General features: G+C 45.0%; 1 protein-coding gene across 2 annotated transcripts in view; it reads left to right on the forward strand.

Annotated features, from left to right (window-relative positions):
• The window catches only part of SLC25A13 (solute carrier family 25 member 13), a 1,524,563-nt gene extending 1,498,486 nt beyond the window's left edge, over nt 1–26,077 (forward strand). The window contains exons 16-18 of one of the 2 annotated variants that reach the window (XM_069648547.1): nt 23,895–24,053; nt 24,144–24,234; nt 24,882–26,077. In XM_069648547.1, the coding sequence (XP_069504648.1) occupies nt 23,895–24,053; nt 24,144–24,234; nt 24,882–25,074 (443 nt within the window). In that variant the 3' untranslated portion in view covers nt 25,075–26,077. The remainder of the gene's footprint in view (nt 1–23,894; nt 24,054–24,143; nt 24,235–24,881) is intronic. The other variant, XM_069648546.1, reaches the window with a different exon arrangement.
• Nucleotides 26,078–26,383: the final 306 nt, after the last annotated feature.

The following is a 26,383-nucleotide window of genomic DNA, read 5'->3' on the forward strand; positions in this document are numbered from 1 at the left end:
TCTAGAATCAGTTAACTAGAGTTTTGTGACTGGGACACAGCGCCATGATCTAGCGACTGTTCCCAGCACAAAACCCACACACAATAAAGCCACAGACAGTCGAAAAAAAACGAAAATGTTTCGTTTTTTTCACAGACCAAAACATCCACCGGTGCTTTAAGGAAGAACAATCGTAGAGCCAGATTAAACTGCAAAAAAGCAACACTGACACGTTTAAGATGTTTTTAAGAAGATAAAATCTTCAGAACCAAAGGTATTTGAGGTTCAAAATCTATACTGATAAAAAATGACAATTGTAACCATGATGATGATAATTGCTGAACAAACAATGATTAAGGAACTGGACAGAAATATGTTATTTTTAATTTTCAGAATCTAAAATCATTGAAACAAGGTACTGATCCGCACCTGATGAAGGTCATTCAGAGCCCGAAACGCGTAATGCATTAGAGAAACCCTCAAACAAAAGGACTATTGGCTCACTAGCCAGTTACATGTTTGATATATGGACTAAAGTTTCTCTTAAAACAATAGGAAATGTACCCACGGAGGAAGAAAATGTTACACTTTGTTGTTTGAATTGTGACTTATATGGAAATGTTTCGAGTATCCTTTACTTTGATATACTGTCAAGCATGAAGTAATGCTAAAAATGTGCAATAATTTATGTTGTGAACATTGAAGAAATTAGAAAACAAATGGGGTACACTAGTTACCACGAAAAAAAAAAACTTTGTTTAAATAATTAAAACTGGTGTAAAACCACAAGTAAACACAGTATTCATCTTTGCATAGTTTTATGCTCAAAAGTGTGTTTTCACATAGAACAAATTTACAAAATCTGTGCAAGGGTTATTATTCAATCTTGGCCAGTTGCTAGCTGTTCTAGGCTTCCTTTGGTACAACGTTTTGGAGTATGTACTTAGCTGACATTAGCTGATGGCTATTTATGCAATTTTTAATATATGCATCTGCAAATCTTTGTAATTTCTAATGACTACTTTCCTTTCTCAGATTCCTTCTTTTTATTAAATATCTCTGATGGCAGTCTCCATCTGTAATTATTTAAATAGCCACCCGGGGACTCGGAGCAGCGCCATAGGCTTCATCACATAGTTGCATCACCTTAAATGACCTAGAATCGCTCATATCCCAAACCTATTTCTTGTCAGGTGACCTGGTCACGCTGGTTTGACAATGCATTGTTCCATCTCCTCTAAAGGCTTGGGGGGTCTCAAAGATTGCAGTGCCAGAGTTAATTCCATACCTGCAATATGTTTTGGCATGGGTCATTACACAGATGCCTGTAGTTCATGCCAAGCTATGCAACAAAGATCTATCACAAAGATGATCATTGCAGGAGTAGCCACTCTGTCATACAGCTCCAGTTCGGGACTTCGTCTCTGCTGCGCCATCACCCGGCCATGATTGTGGAACTGGCAAAAACCAAGGATACGAAAAAAGCCGCATCATAAGAGTTTAATGTCAGGTGCAAGTTGTCTTACATGATGCTCTGAATCTTCCTGCATACTAACTGTGCTTTCTAAAACACCAAATCATTACAGATATAATCAATAGGCACTACTCATAATCAGATTGGAAGAGGCTGCACCATCAGGCATTGTCATTGGCTAAGAGTCTAAAAGTCCATTTTTGTTGGTGGCAAAAATGCAAATTAATGCAGCTTTCCCTTTAGGGGAGCCCTTCAACGGCTGCCCTGGAAGCTTTCTGGCCTCTATGCTAGTCATTTTCTAGCAGAACATTCTGGCGCACACTGGCGAGCAACCCGTTTCACCTTACTGCTAGGCCAGGAACTAAAGAATTATCCAGACAGTGTGTTGGCAGCCATTACCAGCCCAATGGAGGACTGGTGTAGTGCGTAGGCACTCTGTGGCATCCCACTTTACTTTACCTTTACTTTATTACATTTATAATGCGCACAATAAACCCATAGGTATGATGGCGCGGACAAAAACAAACAAATTTAAATACATAAACGGTACATATTATGGGGAGGAAGAAAAAAAGACCACATGGAGAGCAAACAGAATCAAAGTGACAGCCATCTCTTCAGCACAAAACCTATCTGCCATTCATCAGTAACACTGTAGTTATATTGGGGGAGAGCACAAATGAAACATTTCTAGTGAAGGACTATAACATTTAAAGAATCAAATTGCAGTTTGATCCCCCTTTCGGCAAATATTTACAGCATCTAAGAAAGGAAGGTAGGGTGCTAGCCCCACAGCCCAATATAATGCAGTCACTGTTAGGTTGCGAGCACCAGTCGCTCTGATCCATCCTGCGAATGATGATTAAGTCCATGCGTCTAACCACCTCTGGATCTGTTCTCTGACGCGACCAGGCTAAAACCTTGTTGCGCAGGGCTTCTTTGGACTCTTTTCCTTTGCTTTTTCGGATATTGGTTATTCTTGCAAAGGCCAGGGCGTCCTCGACTCTTAAATGCTACGGACACAAATGGAAGAGGTTCTCTGTCTGGTGCCACGCACAGAAGATTAACCCTCTACGGATTACGGCTCCCCAAGTACTGCCGTACCTGCTGACGCTGGCCAAAGCTGGACTGGCACACGCGTCCATCAAGATTCATCTTGCTGCGATCTCCCGATACACCAGAACCACGGGGCGGACGTCCTTGTGGTCTCATCGTCTGGTGAAAGAGTTCATGAAGGGACTGTTCAGATCGTTCCTGCCGGTGAAGGCTCCGGCCCCGGCGTGGGAGCTCAACGTGGTGCTGACCAAGCTCATGGGACCTCCGTTCGAGCCTCTGCACTCGGCCCCGTTGAAGTTTCTGTCGTGGAAAACAGCGTTTCTTGTGGCCATCACCTCCGCACGACGAGTGGGAGAGATCCAGGCCCTTTCCTGCAAGGCCCCGTACTTCACTTTTCACGACACGAGGGTAGTGCTCAGGATGCACCCCTCCTTCATGCCCAAGGTGCCGTCGGACTTCCACCTCAACGAACCCTTGGTGTTGCCTGTGTTCTTCCCGTCGCCTTCGTCGCCGGCTGAGAGGACTTTGCACTCGCTGGATGTGGCTAGAGCGCTGAAGTTCTACGTGGACCGCACGAAGTGTTTTCGGAAGACGTCACAACTCTTTGTGAATTTTGGACCTGTCAATCAGGGGAAGGCACTCTCGAAGGCTTCCATTTCCAGATGGCTCTCCGGCTGTATCATGTACTGTCATCGGTTGGCAAACCGACCGCTGCCTGGCCGTCTGAGAGTCCATTCCACCAGAGCGATCGCAGCTACCACGGCGTTCCTTTCTGGTGTGCCCCTGCTGGACATATGCAGGGCTGCTACGTGGAGGTCGACGCACACCTTCACGAAATTCTACTGTGTCGATCGGGATTCCAGGGAGGAGTCCAGGGTCGGCCAAGCAGTGCTGCGCAACCTGTTCGCCTGAGGTGAGCCTGGTGAGGAGGTAAGATGCTTAATGTTGAGTTTGATGTAATGCTTAATGTTGAGCCTTTGCCACCTCCCGTGGTTGTGCATGTGTGTACTGCTATGTATTCTTTATTCATGAGCATGTGAATCCATGCCAGACCCCATGCTGGAGAAGGAACAAGTTACTTACCTGTAACTGTTGTTCTCCATCATGGGTCTGGCATGGATTCACATGCGAACCCTCCCGCCTACCCCTCTGCGGCTCTTCACTTGGTCATACTGCCACTTCACGTGCTTCCAAATCTGAAGATGGCTGCCAGAGGCGGGGCTTAGGTAGAGGGCAGTCATTGGCTGTGGTCAGTATGACGCAGAGACCAGTGATTGGTTATTACTACGAAAGACAGATCAGAAATGAAAATGATACTGGTTTTTTCTTTACCGAGGATTCCCGGCCTGATGACGGGGAATATTCATGAGCATGTGAATCCATGCCAGACCCATGCTGGAGAACAACAGTTACAGGTAAGTAACTTGTTCCTTCTTTGATCCATTGCAAAGTCGTATGTGTTCACATCCTTTATTTTTTGCATTTTGTGACTTTTTTTGTTGTAAGTTCCGGGAAAGTGCTCTCTTCAATTTAGTATTCAGAGTTGTAGGCTGCTTGCCCTCTTTTTGTACGGAGTTCAATAGATGTCGCACTACCAAAGGTGAGGTTTCATGTGGACCGACTATGTTGTGGAGGAGCTTCTTGTCCTTTTCCTTTTCCTTACAATCCAGAACTGCCCCAATAGGTGCCGGTGAGACATTACTACAGCAATCAGTTTGAGTCCCGTGGTCTATTTTGTATATGTGCTTGGCACGCAACATTCACTCTAGGAATCTATGGGAAAGCGCTTGTCCAGATAGGTCCATGCGTCTGGGAGGCAGTATTCACCTTAGTCGATCGAAAACTCGATGCCCAATTATTCAAGGCCTCTGCCAATAGGCCAAGGTCAAATGGGTCTTTACATGCAAGTAATTCTTTTGCATTGTTAGCCATAGATTCAGACCACTGGGAAGGATCAATTGGAGGACCCAAGGACTCAACGGGAGCTAATATAGGCATAACCCTCCCTTGCCGGGTAGGGGATTGCGTGGTAGTGGGTATCTCAGTCCCTACCAAGAATGGGACCCCGACATTCAATAGTGGTATCGTATGGTACATGGGGCCAGTATTTTGTAAACTGACCAAAGGTGCTTGTGCTATATGACCACGCCCAACAGCGGAATTGTTTCGATCCTGTGCTAAGCTTAATACTTTAATCACGGAATCGGATTTTTCAGATAGATGCATTTTTATGACATGGAGATTGCTCTGCTTACCAAGCACTCTTAATCTCCTACGCTCACTAAGAGCTACAACCTCCAATACACGATCCCTGTTCATAGCTGGAGATGAAGCCATGGAGTCTGCTTGAACCCCCAAGGCCAGTTTGGAGGTAGGGTTTACCACAGTCGTCGTATGAGCTGCCATCCTAGTATTCATGCTAGGTTAAAGCCATAACCATCATAGATGATGGAATTAGGGAAGGAGCAGCACAGGAAACCCAAGCTACCCCCTCACGGGGGAACCGTCACTCAGCTGACAACAAATAGAGGGGCTCTTACCAAAAATCAGGACGCTCCATGCCAAACGGCCCCCAGCAGGTCCCAGATGCCGCTCCTCTGCGTCCTGGTGAACTTCTGAGCTGCCAATGAGCACTGTTTCCCGGAGTGCCTGGGATTTAAAGTGAAAGGCAGGGAGACTGCTCCAGGAGGTCACAGGCTTTGTTGCAGACAGGCGGGCAGCCGCTGCCTGCGGCCCACGGTAAACAGCTGACAAGAAGGATTTAAGCATGGAGACTGTATGTTGCTTTTCTTAATGGGTGCCCAGAATGTTGTGTGTTCCCATTAGGGTCTAAACAACTAGTGTACACGGAATTCTTCCCGTACACCTTTCAGATTCATAGAGGGGAGGACAACCCCTTTGTCATAGACTGCTCCGAGAAGGCACAGTGCCCCCAAGCTTTGCCGCGGAACGGTGATCAGCTGCAACACACCGCACACAGCCGAAGTGGGGAAGGGATTTCAAGGAAAGGACCAAGCAGTCCATTGGAGTCAAGCCGCACGGAAGCCTAGTGCTACTGCTGCCTCTGACGCTTCTACTCTCCTCACCCCCTGAACTGTCAGAGCGTCCACTAGAGCCTAAACATCCTCCTGATACATCCCACCAGCTCTGAGAGTGATGTCACTCCCAGCACCCAGGCCAGTGCCAGAGCTGGTGCTACAGTTTCAGGCGCTGGGCGGAAGACATACAGAAACTGCCATTAAAAGAGGCATGGTCTAGCTTTGGTCCCTTCATAAATATCTTTGCTGCTAAAAATGAATTTGTTGCTGCATGCTCCTTTGTGGGTACCGCAGGAGATTAAAGGACATAAGGTGCACTTAGGAGCTCGACCCTGATGGGCGACCTTGCCATCAGGAGGCCAGTGATATGTATATATTGTCTGAGCTGGACTTGCCTTATCTGGGATGTGGTCCCTTGTTTGAAGTGAAAGGTTTTGAGTGAGTGGGCGTCGCAGGTATGTACTGTTAGGGTCAAAGCTCAATATTATGATTGATTCTAGATAGTTATTTGATCCTGTTGCCAGAATTCCCCCACTTGCACTGTGGGGTTTGGAAAGTATCTAGGTTATGTTGTCTGGGTTGGGATGTCCCAGACGCCTGGAAGGACCTAGTGTGAATGTATCACATATAGTTGGTAAATAGATTAGACATTTTCATTACTTGGATAATCTGCACTTAAGTTCTCGAATAGTGCACACAAAATGTCCCACAACTTTCAAATGGTTTTTCATAAAAATAAGTTTTTATTCCCGAGACATAGGCCAATGCATTTTGGTCCTAAAAACCATCTTCAGGGACCAAGTTCTGCCTATAGTGTCCTCGCTTCTATATCCACTTTTTCTATCAGGTTATACAATGAATTTCCTTTTTTTTGGTCTGTTTTCTAGACTTTAGGTCCTCTTTTTCTTGCACCCTGGCAACATCTGGGTAGCTTTTGGTGTGATTATGTCCTCATTACCTGGAGTGGTGGCCTTATAGTTCCTTTCAAAATCTGTGCTGGTGCCTCCTGCTGGTGAATCTCTGATAGCTCTCTTAAGGCTTTTCTCCAGCAAGCTTCTTGATACAGGTTCTCAGCAGTCCATGGAGACCAACTTGTCCGCCAAACTTGCCAATGTTTAAAATGTGACTCAATTGTTTTAGACACCTCGTGTTCAAGGTATCATTGAATTGTTAGCCCGCTTGTTTTGGAAAATGCAGTTTCACACTATACCTCTCCTTCTCTTTCTGCACAACTCGCTCTCTCTTTAATGACCAGTCATGTGGCTTGTATCTCCTTTTATGTAGATCCTAATAACCTAATTTGCAAATAAGCATCCTGGTTGTGGGTCTCCTTCCTACTAGCCTGTGTATTCATGATGACTGGCAATCCCTTAGTGGTTCCACCCACTCCCCCTGTGTTTCACTTCTAATCACCAGGTCCAGGTATCATGTCTTTCCCTTTTGCCATATTTTACTAATTGTTGGACTTTCTCTTGGAGGTTGAATAGTAATGGTAATGGTTTCTTGGGCTGCATGTGGGCTCTACCAATAGCTGAAATGCTTAAAATGGGTTAGGATCCTTTATGGGGACAAGCACTAGCTCAGCCTCCTTCATTGGCCACATGGTGCTGTTACCCTAAGATCTCCTGCAACTCCTTTGGGTTTCTTTCTCCCTAGTGTCGGGGGACCCCGATAGTCATTGATCTTTGCCTAAGAGTCATTCTTGGAGCGACTGGGGTTTCCCGCGTTTTTTTCCCCCCTCTTTTAAGGAATGCACTGGAATGCCTATATCAGTGGAAACTGCGGTTGCCTTTGGTCTCCCCGACCTGGATGTCCTCGCCCTCACCGAGACTTGGTTCACAGCCAGTTCTGTAACTCATTTAGATACTCTCCTCCCCGAGGGCTACAAGATCTTCTCCAAACCCAGAACCAACTGGCCTGGAGGTGGAATAGCCCTGATCTTTTCTGGAGTGTGTCCCAGCCTCTGTCATGCCTATGCAGGCCTAGTCCTCCTTCGAATGCCTGGTCTGCGGGCTCTCCATCTCTCCTGGCGCTTCCCTCGACTGTGGCCACCATCCACAGACCACCTCGCCAGGTCACCCTCTTCCTCTCTGAATGGGCTGACCTCTCCTACTCTCCCTCTTCCTCTCTGAATGGGCTGACCTCTCCTACTCTCTCCTTGCCTCTACCTTTCAACTTCTGCTACTATAGACCTCAATATCCATCTGTATCATTCTAATCCCTGCGCAGTGCTCTTGCAGAATCTCAGCGACACGCTCTCTTTCTATTCTACCGTCTGCCCTGATCCACTTGGCAGGGCACACCTTGGATGTCCTCATCTCTTCTAACATCCCCCTCTAACCCTCTTACCACTCCACTCTCTTGGACTGGCCACTTTCTGCTTTCTCCGACCTTAAGCTCTCTGTCCCCCGGCAAGGCCTATCTCAGCGCTGCCACCAACCTTCTTGGTCATCCGGCCCATGAAGCGTGTGTCAGTGGAAGCCTTTTCTGCTACTTTCTCTCCTCCTGCGGCTGACTCACACTCACAACCCTCTCTAGCCTGCATCTTTCTATCACTTTTGATGTCCTTGCCCCTTTCATGAAAATCAGCCTGGAGCCTATCTCCAAATGCTGGCTGCAAAGGCAATACAGACTCCCTGTCCTGTCCAAGGAGAGAGCACACATCCAAGACCATGTGTCTGCGGCCTCTAACAACACGGCTGAGTTCTTCAAAATCTGCAAGAAGCTGGCCAATCATGCTGCATTCTCTACCATCCTGCTCCCTCCTAGGCCCTTTGTACGGCTCTGGCTTCTCACTTCACCAATAAATCTCAGGACATCCTGTCCTCTCTCTCTCCTCACATTCCTCTTCCTCTCCCTCTGCCTCTCCTGGCCGCTTCTCCCTCTCCCTTCTCCTCTTTTCCCTTGATCACTCCTGATGACATGTCTAGACAAGTCCGAGCTATGAAAGTGTCATCCAAGCAGGTGCTCCCCAGTTCCTCCAGAACCATCAAGGACCACATTGACAATGTCGCTCCAGCCTTGGCCGATAACTTGAATCACTCTGTTGCCACTGGAACTTTCCCTCCCCCCCAAAGCTCTCCCTTGTGCACCTCCTCTTGAAGAAACCTTCTGCCTATCCTTCCTGCCCGGCAAACTACTGCCCGATCTCGATCACTCCTTTTTTGGGCAAACTCGTGGAAAAGCTGGCTATCTCCCAGCTTCCTCTCCATACTGAGTCTGTTGGTTGTCTCCATGACCATCAGTCTGCCTTCACAGCAGCCAGAGGCACAGAAACTGCTCTTCTGAACACCCGTAAAGACCTGCTCACCAATCTGGATTCTATCCTTCCTGCTGTCGTCATCCTCCTTGATCATTTCTCTGCATTCAAAACGGTTAACCATGCCACCCTGATCAATCGTCTCTGTGAGAACCTGGGCCTCACGGAGCAGGCCCTCGCATGGCTAACCTCCTTCCTCCTGGACCGTCCCTGTCAGGTCCAACTAGGGTCCTTTCTCTCCACTACCTCTCTCTTAGTATGTGGTGTTCCCCAGGGTTCCAGTCTCTCACCCTGGCTTTTCAACGTCTATGTGGCCCCTTTGGCCAACCTCATCTCTACCTTCTCTAACTTTCAGTGTTATGCGGATGACACTCATCTCTCCTTCAGGCACCCCTCGACCGTCTCTCTTCTCTTGCTCATTCCTGTGTAAGTGATTTGAATCTGGCACACACCCAAGGCTCACCCAGCATGTAGTGCCCAAATGAAACCCTTATTTATTTGTATCTATAACTTCAATATTATGAATGATATACCACTCATATCACCCCCTTCTCCTGAGACCCCTCCCCCCATCACACTGAACCAGGAACCAGGCTAGTTTGCAAAAGTAGATATTTATTTATTTGTTTAGAATTTAAAATCACAATATATTTTTAATAGGCAACAACAATCACCAATGGGATGACAGAACACAGAATAATATCTTTACTGTACTGGAAATCAAGTAATGAACACAAAAAGAATGCAGCACAGAAAAGAATACTTTTGGGTTGGTTTGGAACATATAGCACTATGGTTAGGGGTTCCCCCTGCAACACCCCTCAACCCACCAATAGGCAATTTAGATAGATGTGAGGAGAGAGCAGGTACTCAGGAATAACACAGATCAAACAGAATACCACTTCCACCTTCCCCCTTTACACACAAGAGAAAAACGGAATTGACTTTTCAACTGTCGGAATGGCTTTGAAATTGGCAAAAAGGTGCAACAAGGTCTCACAGCTGTGGGATTTTGATGAACCGATAGTACATAAAATATGGAATCTTTGTGTGTGATTTTTGTAGAGGTTACCAAGGTATAAATATGTATTTATGACAACATTTGATTTTGATACTAGTGGCTAGGGGAGGTTTCTAAGGACTGTAAAAGCCAAACCATAAATGTGACATTATCCATCCTTGATCCAATCACTCAGATGCAAGGCAGAGATGAGGCTCTGATCCAATCCCATTTCACACTAAATGTGGTCAAAAATGATTATTTTATTATACATTTCTACGGGAGCCGCTTTGCACAGATACGAGCAAACAAAAGCAATTAATGAATCAAAAGAAAACATTTGAAATCTCAAAGTGGGAAATAATTTAAAGCTAATTCACACGTGTAAAACTCTTCAAAATGTCAATTTGCAGCAAACTTTTCCTTTGCAATTTTTGATATAACGAGTCAATCGCACTGTTTAGCATTACGGTTCTGGGTCGTAGAGATAGCTAAGGATGTTTGGTACAAGTGGGAGTTATAGAGGTTTTAGTGAGAGGTGTTTTTTGAAAAATAAAGACACAAATTTGGACAAGGACTTCAGTTTGTTTAGAATCCGAAAATATGGCTTATACTTTTACTCAAGGCTAGAGCGTTTGGGCTAGGCAACCAAGTCGGGACAAAGGAAGCTCTGAGACTGATTCATGACTTCAGTAACAGATCCCCATCACCTTCCCCGGTGCACCAGTCCAAAGACTCAAAGTGGGATTTATGGATCAGAGTTACACAAATAAGATGACTATGAAAATGGCGCTTTAGCAACTAGACAGAATAAGATAAGATTTTGACACTGTTACAGGTTATGAAAGTAGGGATAGTTCAGAGATTAGAGTGGACAAGATAAGAAAGTTATACAATAGTTCTCTAGTGTCCTATTAATACTCACAATCCACTGGGATTTAAGATTTTTGACAGTCACGGTTCTGGTCAATGGATTGGGTCCATCAAGGAAGGACAGCACATCAGGCACGGGACTGGATCAGCTAGGCCAGTCACCGGAACTGCACACGATCTGCCTTCTTGTTTCTGGGTATTCAAATCAGAGGGATAGCGAGTTCATCAGGCATGCCTTATGGTAGCAAAGCCACATAATTTCAGGATGCTAGTTCAGGATGTTTTCCCACACCACAGTTCTACACTGGGCTGTGAAAATATGTTTGAAGATTGAGGTCTTGCTGAAAATGGTTCAGCTACTGCTTGGCAAGATTCTTGGCATCTGGAAGGATGTTAAAGGCTGGGTGTTGAATGCTGGAACAAAGTGCTTCACTGGAATTGGAAAAGTGAGTGTACTATGTGTTGTCAGCTGTCTCTATTTATCCTTTCAAATGACATCACAGAAAGGGGTGTATGGGCCGGCTTAACTAAACCTGCCCCTGTGAAATGGGATTGGATCAGAGCCTCATCTCTACCTTGCATCTGAGTGATTGGATCAAGGACGGATAATGTCACATTTATGGTTTGGCTTTTACAGACCTTAGAAACCTCCCCTAGCCACTAGTATCAAAATCAAATGTTGTCCTAAATACATATTTATACCTTGGTAACCTCTACAAAAATCGCACACAAAGATTCCATATTTTATGTACTATCTGTTCATCAAAATCCCACAGCTGTGAGACCTTGTTTCACCTTTCTGCAGAATTGTGTCCATTTCGCCATGAACACATTTTCCAAACTTTCTGCAAATTTCCACAAATATGTATGTTTACCATAGGGATGTGTGTGTAAAGGTTAACAATTCTAGCATTAATACAGTTCACATAAAACCACATATATTGCCATTCCTGTCCAGAATATGTCACACAGTTCCACTGCCTCTTGAAATGTAAAGCCAAAAATTAGACAAACAAATCTGTCCTTTTTATATTTTTCACCACTTTGGATAACAAGTTAAGAGTCTCCAAAAATTGTTCATTATTTAGTCTTAGCAGCAAAGGGTCCACCTTTTGTCTCTCCCTGGAGCTCAAGGAGTAGCCCCCTCCTTTGGGGAATTCCTTAAAGGAGCAGTTTATGACCTGGCCTGGAGGATCTGCCATTGTTCATTCCTTGGTTGTAGACAAAAGTCTGGCCTAAACCACAATTATCATATGTCAGTGAGTTTCTGCTGAGAGGATTTCCCTCCCCTTGGGGGAAACCTGTTTTTCCACTTCTTGCAGGCCCAGCCAGGCTAATTTATTCTTAATTCTTGACTTAAAATCCAGCAGAAACCAAACTTGTTGCATCAAATGACATAGCCTTTCCCTCTGCACTCTGTTTGCTTGTCATGGAGCCCACTGGCACTTTTTCTTCCGTGTGTGCTCTATTCCACCACACATGCACCATGGGTGGCAGGTTGTGCAGTCATCTTTTTGTGTGTTGGAAAACGCGGTTTGTGGCGCGCACAAGAGTTTTGCCGCCATTTTTGCAGTTTCTTGCACCATAGATAGCAGGGTGATGCCGCATAGTATAGCAGAGTGGGTCAATACATCCAACGCCTGACTGTCTATCCGCGCTCCAGGAATGGTGTGCCTCTAATGATCTCTTCCTCAATGTCAGCAAGACTGAGATGTTCCACCTCATGGGGGACCCTGCTCCTGCTTTCCCTCTCTCACTCTGGCTGCCCTCATTGGGATCCTCCGCTGAGCCTTCCTGCGAAGCAAAAAACCTTGGGGTCATCTTCGACTCCAGTCTCTCATTCACTCCTCACAGCACAGACCTCTCGAAGAAGTTCCGCTACCAGCTGCACCTCCTCAGAGGTACTCTTCCTTTTCTCAATTTCCCCAGGAGCTCAAAATCTCCAGAGCCCTAGTTCTCTCTAGGCTGGATTACTGCAACAGCCTCTTTCTCCTCCTGCCTTCCTCTACTCTCCGCCCTCTGCAACTAATCCAGAACAGGACTGCGAGACTTGTCCTTGGCCTCAAGCCCAGGCATCGTATCTCTCCAGCCCTGAAATCTCTCCACTAGCTCCCAGTGGCTGAAAGGATCAAGTTCAAGAGCCTGTGCATTATCCACAAGGATTTGTGGGGCCGGGTCTTGAACTACATCCAACTCTCCCTTCCTAAACATCTTCCTTCCCTAGCCCTTCGCTGAACTACCTCCAACTCTCTGACTGTCAGACGCTTCTCCAAGGAGAGATTGGGAGATAGATCTCTCTCCTCCGCAGGGTCCTCCCTCTGGAATGGACGCCTTGTCTCTCTCAAACTCGAGCAGGACCACCTCAGGCAGGCGAACAGCTGAGATTTGGGAACTTTCCTAAAGATCCAATAGGATTTCTCAGCCCTCAAGGTGGGTGGGAGGTAGTTCCAGAGTTTGGCTGCAAGGTAGGGGAAACTTGACCCTCCGGATTTGCATGTCTTTATTTTGGACACGACTAGTCAATCAGTCTAGGGGTTTCTAGTGGGTCTTGAGGAGTGTGCTTTAGTGATTCTGTGGGTGAGGAATTGTGGTGCTGTGTTGGAGAGGCACTTGTGGGTAATGGGGAGTGTTTTAAAGGTGATGCGCTCCTGTATGGAGAACCAGTGTACCTCCCTTCTAGCTTTGGAGATATGTTCTCGTTTCGGGATATGAAGGGCTGCTCTCAAGGCATTGTTTTGTATGACTTGTAATTTCTGGATATTTCCAGGCGAGGTGCCTGTGAAGAGGACATTGCAGTAATCGATCCTAGAGCCAATGATGGCACTGGCAATTATTAGGCAGTTATTTTTGGTGGGGAAGGGTCTGGCTGCGTTGAGGACCTTAGTAGTGTAGGCTGCAGAAGAGGCAATGGCGCTTATCTGTCTAGACATAGTAAGTGAAGTGTTGAGGTAAACTCCAAAGATCTTTACAGAGGTTGAGACGGGAATCTGGCAATTGTCAATCAGGAAGGCTGTGTATCTATTGTTGAAGGATTTGAGTGCATTTGGTGAACTGACAATTAGTATTTGTCTTGTCACTGTTGAGACATAGATGCTTAGCTGCCATCCATGCCTGTATAGTTGAGTCGATGTCGTTGAGAGTAGCTGTGATGACGGGGGTAAGCATGTCATCGCATTCTTTGATGAGAGAGGCAGGACATACATCGCCTTTGCATTTGGACGCTTTCAGGCTTTTGACCAGCTTAAGGACTTCTATTTCAGAGAGGTCTCTGAAGAGGAACTGGGTGGTGGTGCGGTACACAGGGGGAGGAGTGCATCTGATACTAGTTGTTATGGGATGTTTGGTGAAGGTAGCGTATTGAGAGAGGATTTTCGAGTTCAGGTTATCAATTTTACCTAATAGTGCTGCCTGGATGTCCGAGCACCAGGTAGGAGGTTGGGCAGGAGATTCAAGTTCTCTGAAGATGGAGAAAATGTATTTTACATCAGAGTTGATGTTGCAGATTCTAGAGTTGAAGGAGTTTGATTTGGCTGCAGTAGTGGTGGATGTGTAGCGTCTGGATATATTATTGAACTCCTTTTTCAGATAGTCGGAGGGATTCTTTAGCCAGGTTAGCTGGGCCCGTCATTTTTATGTACGCAGCTCCTAAGGTCGGCTGTAAACCACGAGTTGGGGTGTCTGACTGTTTTAGATTTGTGAGGAGCTAGATAGTTCAGAAAATCACTGTAGGAACACAAGCTGTTAAGCCTCTGCAAAGGGGAGTTGAATTCAACTCGGAAAGTTAAGCAATTGCAAATCTCAAGTGCAACAGCATGACGTAAGGCAAGAAGGTAAGTACCCCCAAGCCCAAACAGTACCTCTGCTTAGAAGAAAAGTGGTCCAGCTGGACATCGTCTTGCTACAGCCAAGCATTCCCTGGTTCCTGAACCTCAGTCGTGGGGACAAGAGGGAGGACGTCTGGACGGCTCTTGCAGCAGTACTCTGGAAGGATTTCGGCAGCTACAGGTTCTCTTCAAATCAGCAGCACTTCACGTTTTCAGCGCCTCACAAACAGCACTGATGCAGATTGTATATCTCCGGTTGGACTTTCCTTGCTCCCTCAGTCCTGGACTCTGGTGAGGGGATTCTGGATTTGGATTTTCTGCTTCAGGAGTGTCCTTAAGAGGCTCCTGGAGGATTTGGCCGGTTTGTTTCATGGCAGACGTTGCACTTGGTTATTGACACTCGACCCCTGGCATTGGGCTTTTGCAGTAACGGAGAGGCACAGCAAGTCTGGGATTGTGCCAAAGTGGAGTTCGTTTGAGGGTTAGTTGATCCCACTAACCCAAGGTGAGAAGTCGTTCTGTCTGGAGCTTCTCTGTCGAGGTGAAAAAGGAGCACAGCAGCAGGGCTTCACCGGGCGATTCAAGGTCCAGGAGGTTGCAGCGGGCTTCTCTTCATGGATTCTTCGTTGGATGTTTCTTCCAGGGATCGACTTTGCCTCTAGTCCCAAAACCCTTGACTTTTAAGCATGTTTCCCATTCATTCACAACCTATGCTGCCAATCACACAGCAGGGTGGCTGTCCTTTCGGGAAAGCCAGCCGGCCAATCAGAACTGGTTTCGTTCAGGCACTCCTAGAGACAAAGGGCAGGGGAGTTTCAGGAACCTCACTCACTTCCTGCCCTTCAAGACGCACTGGAGCCAGGGGTGGGCTTCACGGCTGAAGCCCGCCAAAGGCAAAACACACAAAGGGCTCAAATCTGTTTAAACGCACAGAGTAACAGACAAGGAAGACCTCACAACAGAAAATGGCGAAAAAAGAAGACTGGCCATTTTGACAAAATGGACACCGATGGGTGCTGTACTGCAGCTGAGGGTTCAGCCTGCGGTTAAAATGCCCACTGGTAGTAAAAATTAAACCACTGCCACCTCATTAGTGTCTCTGGCATCCCTGTTTCATAAGGGTTCCACTAGCGCGGTCTCCTAGACTTCCTCCACTTTGTCCTGTATTCCTCCTGTTGAGGAGTAAAGACTTTTGTACTCCTGGGTGAAAAACCTTTGCTACCTCAACAGTGAATCTGAGGCAAGCAAATGCTGCCACTCATCTTGTACCTGCTAATCAGCTCCTTAGAAGGAGTTCCCTGATTTTCATAATGGCTTTCCAATTGGGCTGGCTGATGTATGAACACATGTGGAAGGTCTGCTGGAGGTCTCAGCACACCATGTTTAATAGTGAGGCTTGAGGAATGTGCATAGGAGCGAAATGAGGAAACTAGTGTGGGTACGCCTTTCAAACTTCACGCAGGATGTGCGAGAGAAGATTCTTGATTTACCCTTCAAAGAATCTAAGCTTTTTCACAGCTTGATTGGTGAACAGCTTACCAAGAAGACATCTACCATGAAAGCCAAATCAATACCAATCTTAACCAAACATCCACAGAAATCCTCCTAGATTGCCTGTTCTAGCAGATGTAGGATCGGTGGGAGTTTCAGGGATTTTCTAAAAAATCTGCAGACGCAGCCAGTTAGGTCACACTGTATTCCAAGGGAAAAAATAGAGGGCAGTGACCTAGTGGTCCTTAAGTTCTGCTACTACCATGCGTGCCAGAGTGAAGAGAAACGAAAATTATATCTAGGTTCATCTCCATGAGTCTTCAGTTAGGGGTTGGATATGGGATTTTCTGGCAGGATAGCATCTCGCAGGATCCATGGATTCCATCTGTGGTGTCCAGAGGCTACAGCTTTCCTCCTCCTCAACCTACTACTCAGGTTGATTCCACAACGCTTCTCCAGGTGTAAAAGCTCATGGACATGAGGACCTTGGAATACGTCCCAGTCCTCCAGTGAGGCAAGGGGTTCTATTCCAGAAAAAAGCAGGAGGTCTCGGGACAGTGCTGGACCTCTCGCCCCTCAATTCTTATTAATCACTAGAAAAGTTCACATCCTGCTCACATCTGCTCCGCTCTGCTCTGACTCAGGGAGACTGGTTATGCGCAGGTGGACCTGAAGAATGCTTATTTGTATTTCCACATTTGGCTTCCTCACAGGAAATAGCTGTGTCTCACATTGGGAGATGCACCTATCCAATACAGAGTTCTGCCCTTTGGCCTGAATGCAGCCCGCAGTTTTTACGAAGCTCATGACGGTCGTTGGGGCTCAAATCTACCTTCGAGGAATACACATACACCAATATTTTGAAGACTGGTGCTTTCAGCTTCCTCAATCTATAGATGCGAGGACAGCCTAATGTATCCTACTGGAACACCTATTTATTTGATTTTTTTTTATTGTGTTATAGTCAAAAACATAAATTACACAACATACGCATAAAAGAAAAAAACTGAATTTGAGTATTCAAAACAGTAAAATGAGAAAAGTTAAATTCATTGTTAATTCAATTCATCAGAAATAAATAAATCTACTTTTACAATTTTATAAAACCTAAAACATTAAAAAATCTAAGTAGCTCCAATACCACTGGAACACCTATTTGAGCCGAGTCTTTTCGGCAATCAGGAGAAGTGCCATTTCATCCCAATCGATGTATGTTATCGGCCTTCATTTGGACACTATAAGAGCAAGCGTTTTTCCTACCATATAAAAGGACATCAAGGAGACAGTCCTTTGCTTTTTGAGATGGAATGAGCTCTCGGTTTGGTGGCTCCAATAGCTAGGGCTTCTGGCCTCCTGTGTTCTGGCAGTGTCGTTTGCATGCCTCAGATTGAGGAGGATTCAAATGCAGATGGCGGTACACTTGAACGAGAGCAGAGGCTCAGTCAGTCCTCATTACCATCCTGACACCTTTATGTCCGGACTTGCTGTGGTGAATAAATAAAGAGAACTTGTTTGTGGGCATGTCTTTTCTGAGACACCACACGAAACATACATCACTATGGATTTATCACTCACCCTGTGGGGTGCAACACTGGATCATCTTTCGGCTCACATTCAGGGGTACTACAAGATTCAGTAGGAGTGCATCAATGTCCTCAAACTCACGGTTATCCAGTTAGCTTTGATTTCATTCCTCTCTTCGCTGTAGCGCAAGACCATGCACATGCAAACAGACAAAGCTTCATGTACTATATCAGCAACCAGTGCGGCATTAGGTCATTGATAGTTTTCAGGTCCGTAATGAACAAATGGCTCTATGCCCTAGACCGTTTCAACAATCTTTGGGCCATTCATCTTAAGGGAGTGGAGAATGTGAAAGTGGAAAGGCTAAGCAGGCTTTCTCAATTCAAGAAGGCCTGGGAGCTGCAGAATTCAGTGCTCCAAATGGGGTGTTCCTCAGCTAGACTTGTTCGCCTGTATGACCAATCCAATATACAGATTTGTTTATTCGAGAGGCGGGCTAGAGCATCTATCTCTGAGAGATATGTTTCTGATTCAGTGATCCAACTGGACACTTTACACATTTAACCAAATCCCTTACATACAGAAGCTCATTCCCAAGTGACAATCAATGCACAGTGATTCAATGATTCCGGCCACTCCTGACTGGCCAGCCAGGAGATAGTTCTTGGATGTGATGGAGTTTGCTTCGGAAATGCTGGTGTTTTTCCCAGCCTTTCCGGAAAGTCTAACACAGCAGAGTGGAAAAGTGCATCCACCACCCTCTCAATAGCTGATATTGGTCAGGTGAATCCTGATGAATTGACACTTAGCCCCTTAGGCCTATAACATGAAAAGCTGAAAATTATTCAGGGGGCCAGAACAAGAGTAATAGGCTCACATTTTGTCATTGATCTATCGATAGGAATCTGAACCCTTTAAATGTTCCCTTGATCAGGTGCTCTTGTTCATGTCTCACTTATGGTATGTAGGTTGACTCCAGTATGACATACCTTGGGGCTACATGCGCTTTCAGGAGTTCCTCCGTTTTCTCACTTTCTACTTTGAATTTGGTTATTTGGCATCATTTTGATAGCCTGTTGAGAATGTATCCACCAGTGAAGGCACCACTTGCGGGACTTGAACTTGGTCCGTTCAGTTATTTCTCATAAGCCCTTTGAACCCATGGTTTCTACAGAGCTCAAGTTTGTCGCGTGGAAAACATCTTCTTGGTGTCAACCCAGTCAGGGAGACGTAGAAGTAAAATTAAGGCTCGCTCTTCTGAGCCATATACTGTCTTTCACAAGGTTAGAACAGAGCCTAGGTTGTTACCAAATGAATTCTTTGTTTCATATCACCCAAGAAATGTCACTGTCGCTTTTCTTTCTGAACCCTCTGTCTGAGGAAGAAAAGGTCTTTGAACTGTCTGGATGTGCAGAGAGCAGTGAGGTTTTATCTGGAAAGGATAAAATCCATCAGGAAGGTTGATTATCTTTTCGGTAACTTCGGTGAGACACAACCAGGTTCAAAGGCATCACAAACTTCAATTGGATAATGGATGGTGGAATGCATTTCAGATTCTTACTCCTTGCAGGACAATTCTGCCCAAAAGGCCTTCGTATACACTATCAGAACCAATGCTGCAGCGTTGGCATTTCAAGGGCATGTTTTGTAGGAGATTTTAGTGTAGGCAGCTACCTGTTCCCCTTCTGCAAGCCATATTGTATGGATACCAGTAGCAGGTTAGGTGCTAGATTCTGGCAGGCTGTCCTTCAGAACCTTTCTGCATAGCTCCCATAACCCAGAGAGTTAAGACTTGGTACTCTCACATAAAGTATGAAGGAAAGGGACGGGACATAGGAGTAAGAACGTTACTCGCTTTAATGACTGCTGTACTCCATAGTTCTCTTTCCTCCATATATTTCTCAGTTTATCACACTATAATAGTACTTATTAGAACGCCTGTCTGGTACAGGGGAAATATGGAGTGGCAGACATTGCTGGTGGGCAGAGACTGTATGCGCCTTAACCATGCCTCTTAGTGGGCTCTGCTCCCAAATCTCAAATTTAGAGGCACGCTTTCCTGTGCAAGTGTACCAGTCCTGTCCCCATGAAACGGTCACCTCATAAAATATGGAGAAAAGGAGACTATGGATTAGGAGTACTTCAGTCATTACTATGACTTTTTTTTAATTTCCTCCGCGTAGCAGCCTGACAAGCCATTTCATTGCAACAACCTTTATGGGGCAATAGCAGTTGAGTCTCTAGAGATGTGTAAACCTTCCAAAGCCAAATCCTGTTGTTAATTCCTACAACAGCCTGCTTCCTCACACACTAGGAGTTGCTCCTTATGTAGCTCTCTGTCCATTACCCTATGTGGCACTGATCAATTGCCCTAGGGGAGTCCAACCCAACAATATTTCCCCTACCAGGTTAGAGGCAGAGTTAGCCAGAGAACGGATGTCTTACTCTAGCAGCTGCCCTCTCCTGGTCCAAAAACCCTCTGAATTGACCTTTAAGAATTCCACTTGGAGTCAGGTTGTCCCTTTACATCTGGAGTGGCCGCACACCACACCATTTCAGACGCATGGTGTCTCAGTTCTTATTGAAGGGCTGCTACCTCCTGTTTATACATAGGCCACGCGACCACCCTCCTTCATGCCTTTAGACTCCACCTGCTGGAAGAGGTTTGTCAGCTGCTGGCTCGGGGTTCAATAGAACTTATACCTGCCACAGAGTGAGGGGAATGCTGGTACTCCCAGACACTCAAGAGTGGATGTGCATTGAAGACAATTCCCACCCTTTCAGAGCAACACACAGCATTCATTCAGTTTTAGACCGGGCTCAGGCAGGGTCACAGGCATTGTGACACATAACCACAACCAGACACCCATAACACAGAATGTGAGTTGACTCCTCTTTCCATTCATTCAGGCCCCACCCCTAGGGTGTACCCAAAAAAAGTATGTAGGCAGAGGGTAGCCCCAGAGCCGTACCTGGTCCTTCTACCCATAATCCAATCAGGGGAAGGGAACAGAGTCAGACCTTCTCAGGTCTTTGAGAAACAGGAAGAAAAAGGCAGTGGCAGTAGCTATCTTACCCTTGTTCAGGAATCCATTGATTCCTCTGGCAGGGCATGTGTGTCCCAAAATGGGGGAGACCGAGAGCTCCTGCAAAATCAGCATGTAGCTGCCTCCAGCCCATACTCTGCTCGGGGGGCAACACACAGGTGCCCACAAAAACACACACTGGGGGTACCACGGTGTACCCCTACACATCGGTGCCATAGGGGTGTCCCATGGATTCCTGAACAAAGGGGTATGCCATAGGGGTAGCCCACGGATTTTGGTCACCAACAATAAAATAAATGAAGAGCTGCACTGAAAGGGTCCAAACTGGACTCCTGTGCAGAAAACGCAGACTAGGTGAGTATTGGGACAAGGACGAGGGGGCCCTGTCCCTCCAAAGCATTTCCAGCATCACAGAGAAAAACAGTGGCCTGCTTCCCATCATGTAACTCTGTCTGTTGATTTTGCACCATCAGAAGAATACATTCAAGATGATCAAATTGTCCCGGATCCTCAAGGCCCTTATACTACAGGATTGGCTGGTGCCACTAGACCTTAAGGAAGCCTACTTTAAGTACAGATCCATTGAAAGCACAGGAAGGATGTATCTGAGGTTTGTGGTTGGGAACTGTTACTAGTTAAGGGTTCTGCCTTTTGGCCTTTCTTCCGCAACTGGACTAACCCATGCTGTTGGTGGTAGATGCTGCTGAACTCCGGAGGTAGAGGATTTATGTCTTTCCCTACCTGGATGACCTGTTTCTCCGAACTGGCAAAACAGATCTGGTAGGCGTCAACAAAACAGAGAACTCTTGGTCATTTCACACACATTTTTAATGGATTTTTAAGTCCACCCAAAATTAAATATTCCAGTTCCATATGTTTCCACAATAACATTTTTGATTATAAGAGCGCATCATATGTCATAACATTTCTAGTTTATTCATCAAATGGTCTACCTAAAACAATGTATATGGAGATTTTGTTCAACTTTCCGGACAATCACTAGTTCTTTACAATATATTAATGAATTTGTTCAACAGATATACATCATTAGTGATCACAGGTTCTGTAACTCAAATGGTAATACATAAACACCATATGAACCGTATCAGTCTTGACCAACCATACATGAGCAAATCATCTGGACCTGTTTGATAGTCGGCATACACCTAACCTTTTGAGGACAAGTCCCATTTCTTTAGCTAGGGCTAGATGTAATTCTACTACACTGGTTATGCACACAAATGAAGCTATTTCAGGCTCTTTTTATATAGTGTTTCTACCTTGGTGGCAAGTGTAGAGGCACTTAGTCACTGGCATAGTTCCTATACAGATTAAGTCCCATCTCTTCTGGCCATCTCTTCTGGAAGAGGTGTGGAGGGGTCGTAATTGGAAAGATAATTATGTTGTTTTTGTCTGGGTTGAATCTTGGTCGGTTCTTGCTCATCCAGGAGTCTAGCAGGATTAAGGTATTGACCAGATCAGGGTGACGCTTTTTGCAGGTAAGTCCTTGTTTGTTGATTGTCAAGCCGTGTAGGTATTTTATAGAGAGTCTGAACCCTGGGCGACACTGTTTGTGATAATCTGCTGGGTTGAGGAGGAAGGTGGGGTCTTACAGTTCTATTTGAGAAAAGATAGGTATTGCATATTAACAATGTGTACTCCAGCTCTGTTCCATCTAGTTTGTTGATCAGGTTTTTGTGGTTGTTTTCCAAAGGCAGCTGTGATGTCAAGACATGTGAAGTTTCTCATTGTCAGTCTGTTTCTTAAGGTTGTCCCCAAATATTGAAAAATGTAATGTAAGGGTGCAGAGGGAGGAGACTGACACACAGGTGGCATTGTTGTTGTCTTAAACTTTTATTAATAAAGAAAATAAAGCAAAAACCTAACTTTCCCTACCTCTAAAAGGACTTTCCCTACCTCTACTAAAAATGCTACGGGAATTGTCAAGTTGTTCTGGTAAGAATGACTCCCTTCTGGGCAATGTATCACAGTTCCAGTAGATCAGAGTGGGTCTTTACCTGAAGGAATGACTCCCTTCCCCAGGTCTCAATCCACAAAGAAGATGAACACTGATGGTCTCTTTCTTAAGGTGGGGGTTCCAGACCCTGCTCTCTTCTTTGTATTGCACTCCTTATAGACTTGGTTTACTCTCCTGCCAAGCATTATTTAAAGTTTTTCTCTGTGTTATTTATAGGTCCCAGACTCTTGGTTTAAGGCTTCTCTGCCCCAGAGAGCCCATGTACCTTCTGGGTCTCAGTCGTGCCTCATTCAGCGGTCTCAGCCATTTTTGACGCCTTTGTTTGCTTCTCTCGCTCGCGTATGGCTTCGGCGATACTTGCAGTGGCTTGACAGTGTTTCGTTCTGCGCAGTCTGCACATCTCTGCCTGACCACGCTGTCCGACAGCTTCCTGTGTCGGGCCTTCCAGCTATCCTGTCGGCCTGCATGCGGCAGACAGGTAGGGATGCCTCAGTTCCTATTCTCGTGTACGGACAGCAACTGCTCCTCCTCTCTGCGCTGGGCATCCTTCCAGCTCGTGGTTCCTCCTTGGAGTGCCTGATAGTAAGGTAAAGCCTTCCTTGGTCTATTCGGAATGGGCAATGACATCTACACTGCTCATTCAGGTTCCAATGGGAATTAGTTATGGCTCTGCATCTCCTCCCCCTCTCAGTACTGAAGTCATAGTCAAGTCATCCCTACTCTTCATCGTCTCAGTGACTGCTGTCTCATCAACTTTACAAACATACATGGGAGAATGTAATATGGAGGTGTGTGGCATAGGACAAGAGGTGTGAAGGAGTTGGGTGAATGTCTGGAAGTGGGGGATGAGAAGGTGGGACTCACAGACTGAGGGGATGGAAAGTAAGTGGGTGGAGGGTGAGGGGTGTTGCACAGCATCTTCCCGGGATGTCCTCCCGGTTCCCCAAAGGGGGGAGCGCCTCCCCATTATATACGCCCGCTAAGCACCACCCCCATGGGGACTGTTGGGTAGCGGCCTATCCTGTCGGGCCTCATGGGAGTGGGCTCCCCTCGGGGAGAAATGAAACATCTCAGGATTTGTCACAGTAGGTTCTGTTATTCTGATTGACCTGAACCTTAGTTTAGTTGCAACTGACACAGGTTGCTGTTGCCTCCACTTGACTGACATCTGTTAGTCGATTTAAAAAAAAATCTAAATATTTCAATTAAAACATTGCTACATAATTAATTGGTGATGATTTTATTTGTTTCTCCTATAAATGTATTTTGAAATTCGAATATACTAAAAACTGTTGATAATTCAAAGTACACAATGTGGCACATTTCATTTTTTAATCTTTTCTCTTTTTAGGTATGCCCGCTGCATCATTGGTCACCCCTGCTGATGTAATTAAAACGAGGTTGCAGGTAGCAGCGCGTGCTGGCCAAACCACATACACTGGCGTCATAGACTGTTTCCGTAAGATCCTTCGAGAGGAGGGCCAGAGAGCTTTGTGGAAAGGGGCTGGAGGTATTCACTTTATTTGGAAGCAGAAATCATTCCGTGTGGTAGAACCATTTCTCTCTGGTTTGTTATTAAGAATATATGTCTTTCTTCTAGCCCGTGTCTTTCGATCATCTCCTCAGTTTGGTGTCACATTGCTGACTTATGAGCTTCTGCAGAGATGGTTCTATCTTGATTTTGGGGGAGTGTAAGTATTTTATCATGTCTAAGTTCACGTAGTTGAGTGCAGCCACATGATTCCTCTTGTTGTATTGCCCACGACCTGATGTCAGGCTCCATCCTGTCAGAGGTTGCAAAATCTGAATTCTTTTCTTGCATGTTTTCAAAAGACTCGCCACTAATGGTAACCCTGAAAATCCCAAACCTGGTCAGCGTCTTCCTGGCGATTCAGAAGATTCCTAATGTCATAGTTCACAATTAACTGGCAAACTATTAATTATCAGATCACTTAAGTGGCACTTTTTAAATTGTGAGTTATCTTTATTTCAAACGCATTTATATGTATTTTATAAAACCGATGGAGGAAAACTTATTTTCCATCATCCTCCTTCCACCCCTTTTTCTTGCGAAACAACGTAATACATGCTTTGATAGACTGCTGTTAAAAAGTCAGCAGTTTGTGCACTTTTTGTCGAAATTGTCAAAGTACAAATACATGTGTATGTGAATGTGGGGGTAGCGGATTACAGGGGTGTCAGGTGGCTGGTGGGGGCATCAGCTCAGGGTGGATGGTCATTACAGAAAAATGAACCAAACTACTGACTTAAACAGCATGAAAACACATAGAACTGCAAAACGATGTAGAGTGACACACATTTGATTTTAAATTTGCAGGAAACCATCTGGATCTGAGCCAGTTCCAAAATCCAGGATTACACTGCCTGCAGCAAACCCAGACCATGTTGGGGGATACAAATTGGCTGTTGCAACATTTGCAGGAATTGAAAGCAAATTTGGACTTCATCTTCCACGATTTAAGCCATCAACACCACCTACCTCAAAGGTTGTTGAAGCCACAATTCCATAAGGAGAACGCATGGTCCAGTCTTTTTAGATGACCTGAATTTGCCCGCAAGAATCCCTTTAGTTATCACTATTCCATGGCTTAGTTTTCATTCGTCACTTTAGTCCTCTGTTTTGTGTAAGATTTTAATATAGGATTTTTTTAATGGATGATCTTGGTGCTTCCTTAAAAAGATCACTGTGAAAGTCTTTGTGGACTTCATTGTGGGTTTATACCCACTGATGCATTCATTCCAATTATGTACATGTTGGCGTGTAAATAAACGCTACATTATAATGTGAGTGCAATTTTTTTGTTTTGTTGCCAGAGGTTTAGGTGCAGTGTTACTGCAAGGAGCTCAGACTTGGAATGTAATTTGCAGCAATATGAATGTTTGACCAAATTATACTTTAAATTCCTAAGTGATTGCCATTATTGATGGCACAACTTATCAGCGATCATGGAGGTAAAAGCAGAATAGCTTAGAAACGGAATATAGATATTAATCAAAAATGCACTGAATGGGTAAGTATTACGTATATTTGTTAAATAAATTAGTAAAATATCCATCTTGGCCTCAAAGTTTTAATAATGTTTGCACACATTCCTGTATTGTATTACACAGATTAATTGTAAACTACGTCTTTGTAAAAGAAAACCTTTTTGCAAGAATAATTGGGCATAAACTAAAAAAAAGTGTAAATTCACTGTTTTAGCACTTTGATAAGCAAACAATAAAATGGCCAGACCTAGTGCACAGTTCAAATGAACATCTATTTTGATTCATATTTCTATGCTGTATTACTCTAAATGCTGTTTGGTACAAAATAGATTCTATAATAAATCAATGTTGTTCATGAAATGTATTTGCCTTATTGTAATTTAGAACACATTGTACTTGACTTTGGGTAAAGGAATCATGGGGGTGACGTTGTATTCGTATGTTTAGGATAGTGACATGCCTTGAAAGATGATTAGAAGGCTACGTGTTTGTGTACATAACAATAAAATGCTATTATGGAACAAACCATGCTTGCTCAAGTGTAACATGCACAGTAAATGTGTCTCTGTACTATGCTAACAGCTCATTTTTCGATAATGTTGTATATTGTAGTTTTCTCAGTTGATCTCTTTATTGGAATGTTTGCCTTATTTTGACTTTGATGCAGCTCTGTAGACTGTTTTGTAGACATTAGGCAATGTGATATGCACCTAGAATAGTTGTTTGACATGTTCCAATTGATCGTTATGTGTTATTTAGATTTCAGATGCTTACATTTTGATATACATGGAAGAGTCATCCTGTTTCTGATGTAATGCTCAGAGAGCATGC

The sequence above is a fragment of the Ambystoma mexicanum genome, chromosome 2q (genome assembly GCF_040938575.1).
Source record: "Ambystoma mexicanum isolate Mex_15411 chromosome 2q, UKY_AmexF1_1, whole genome shotgun sequence".
Classification (NCBI taxonomy): Eukaryota; Metazoa; Chordata; class Amphibia; order Caudata; family Ambystomatidae; genus Ambystoma; species Ambystoma mexicanum.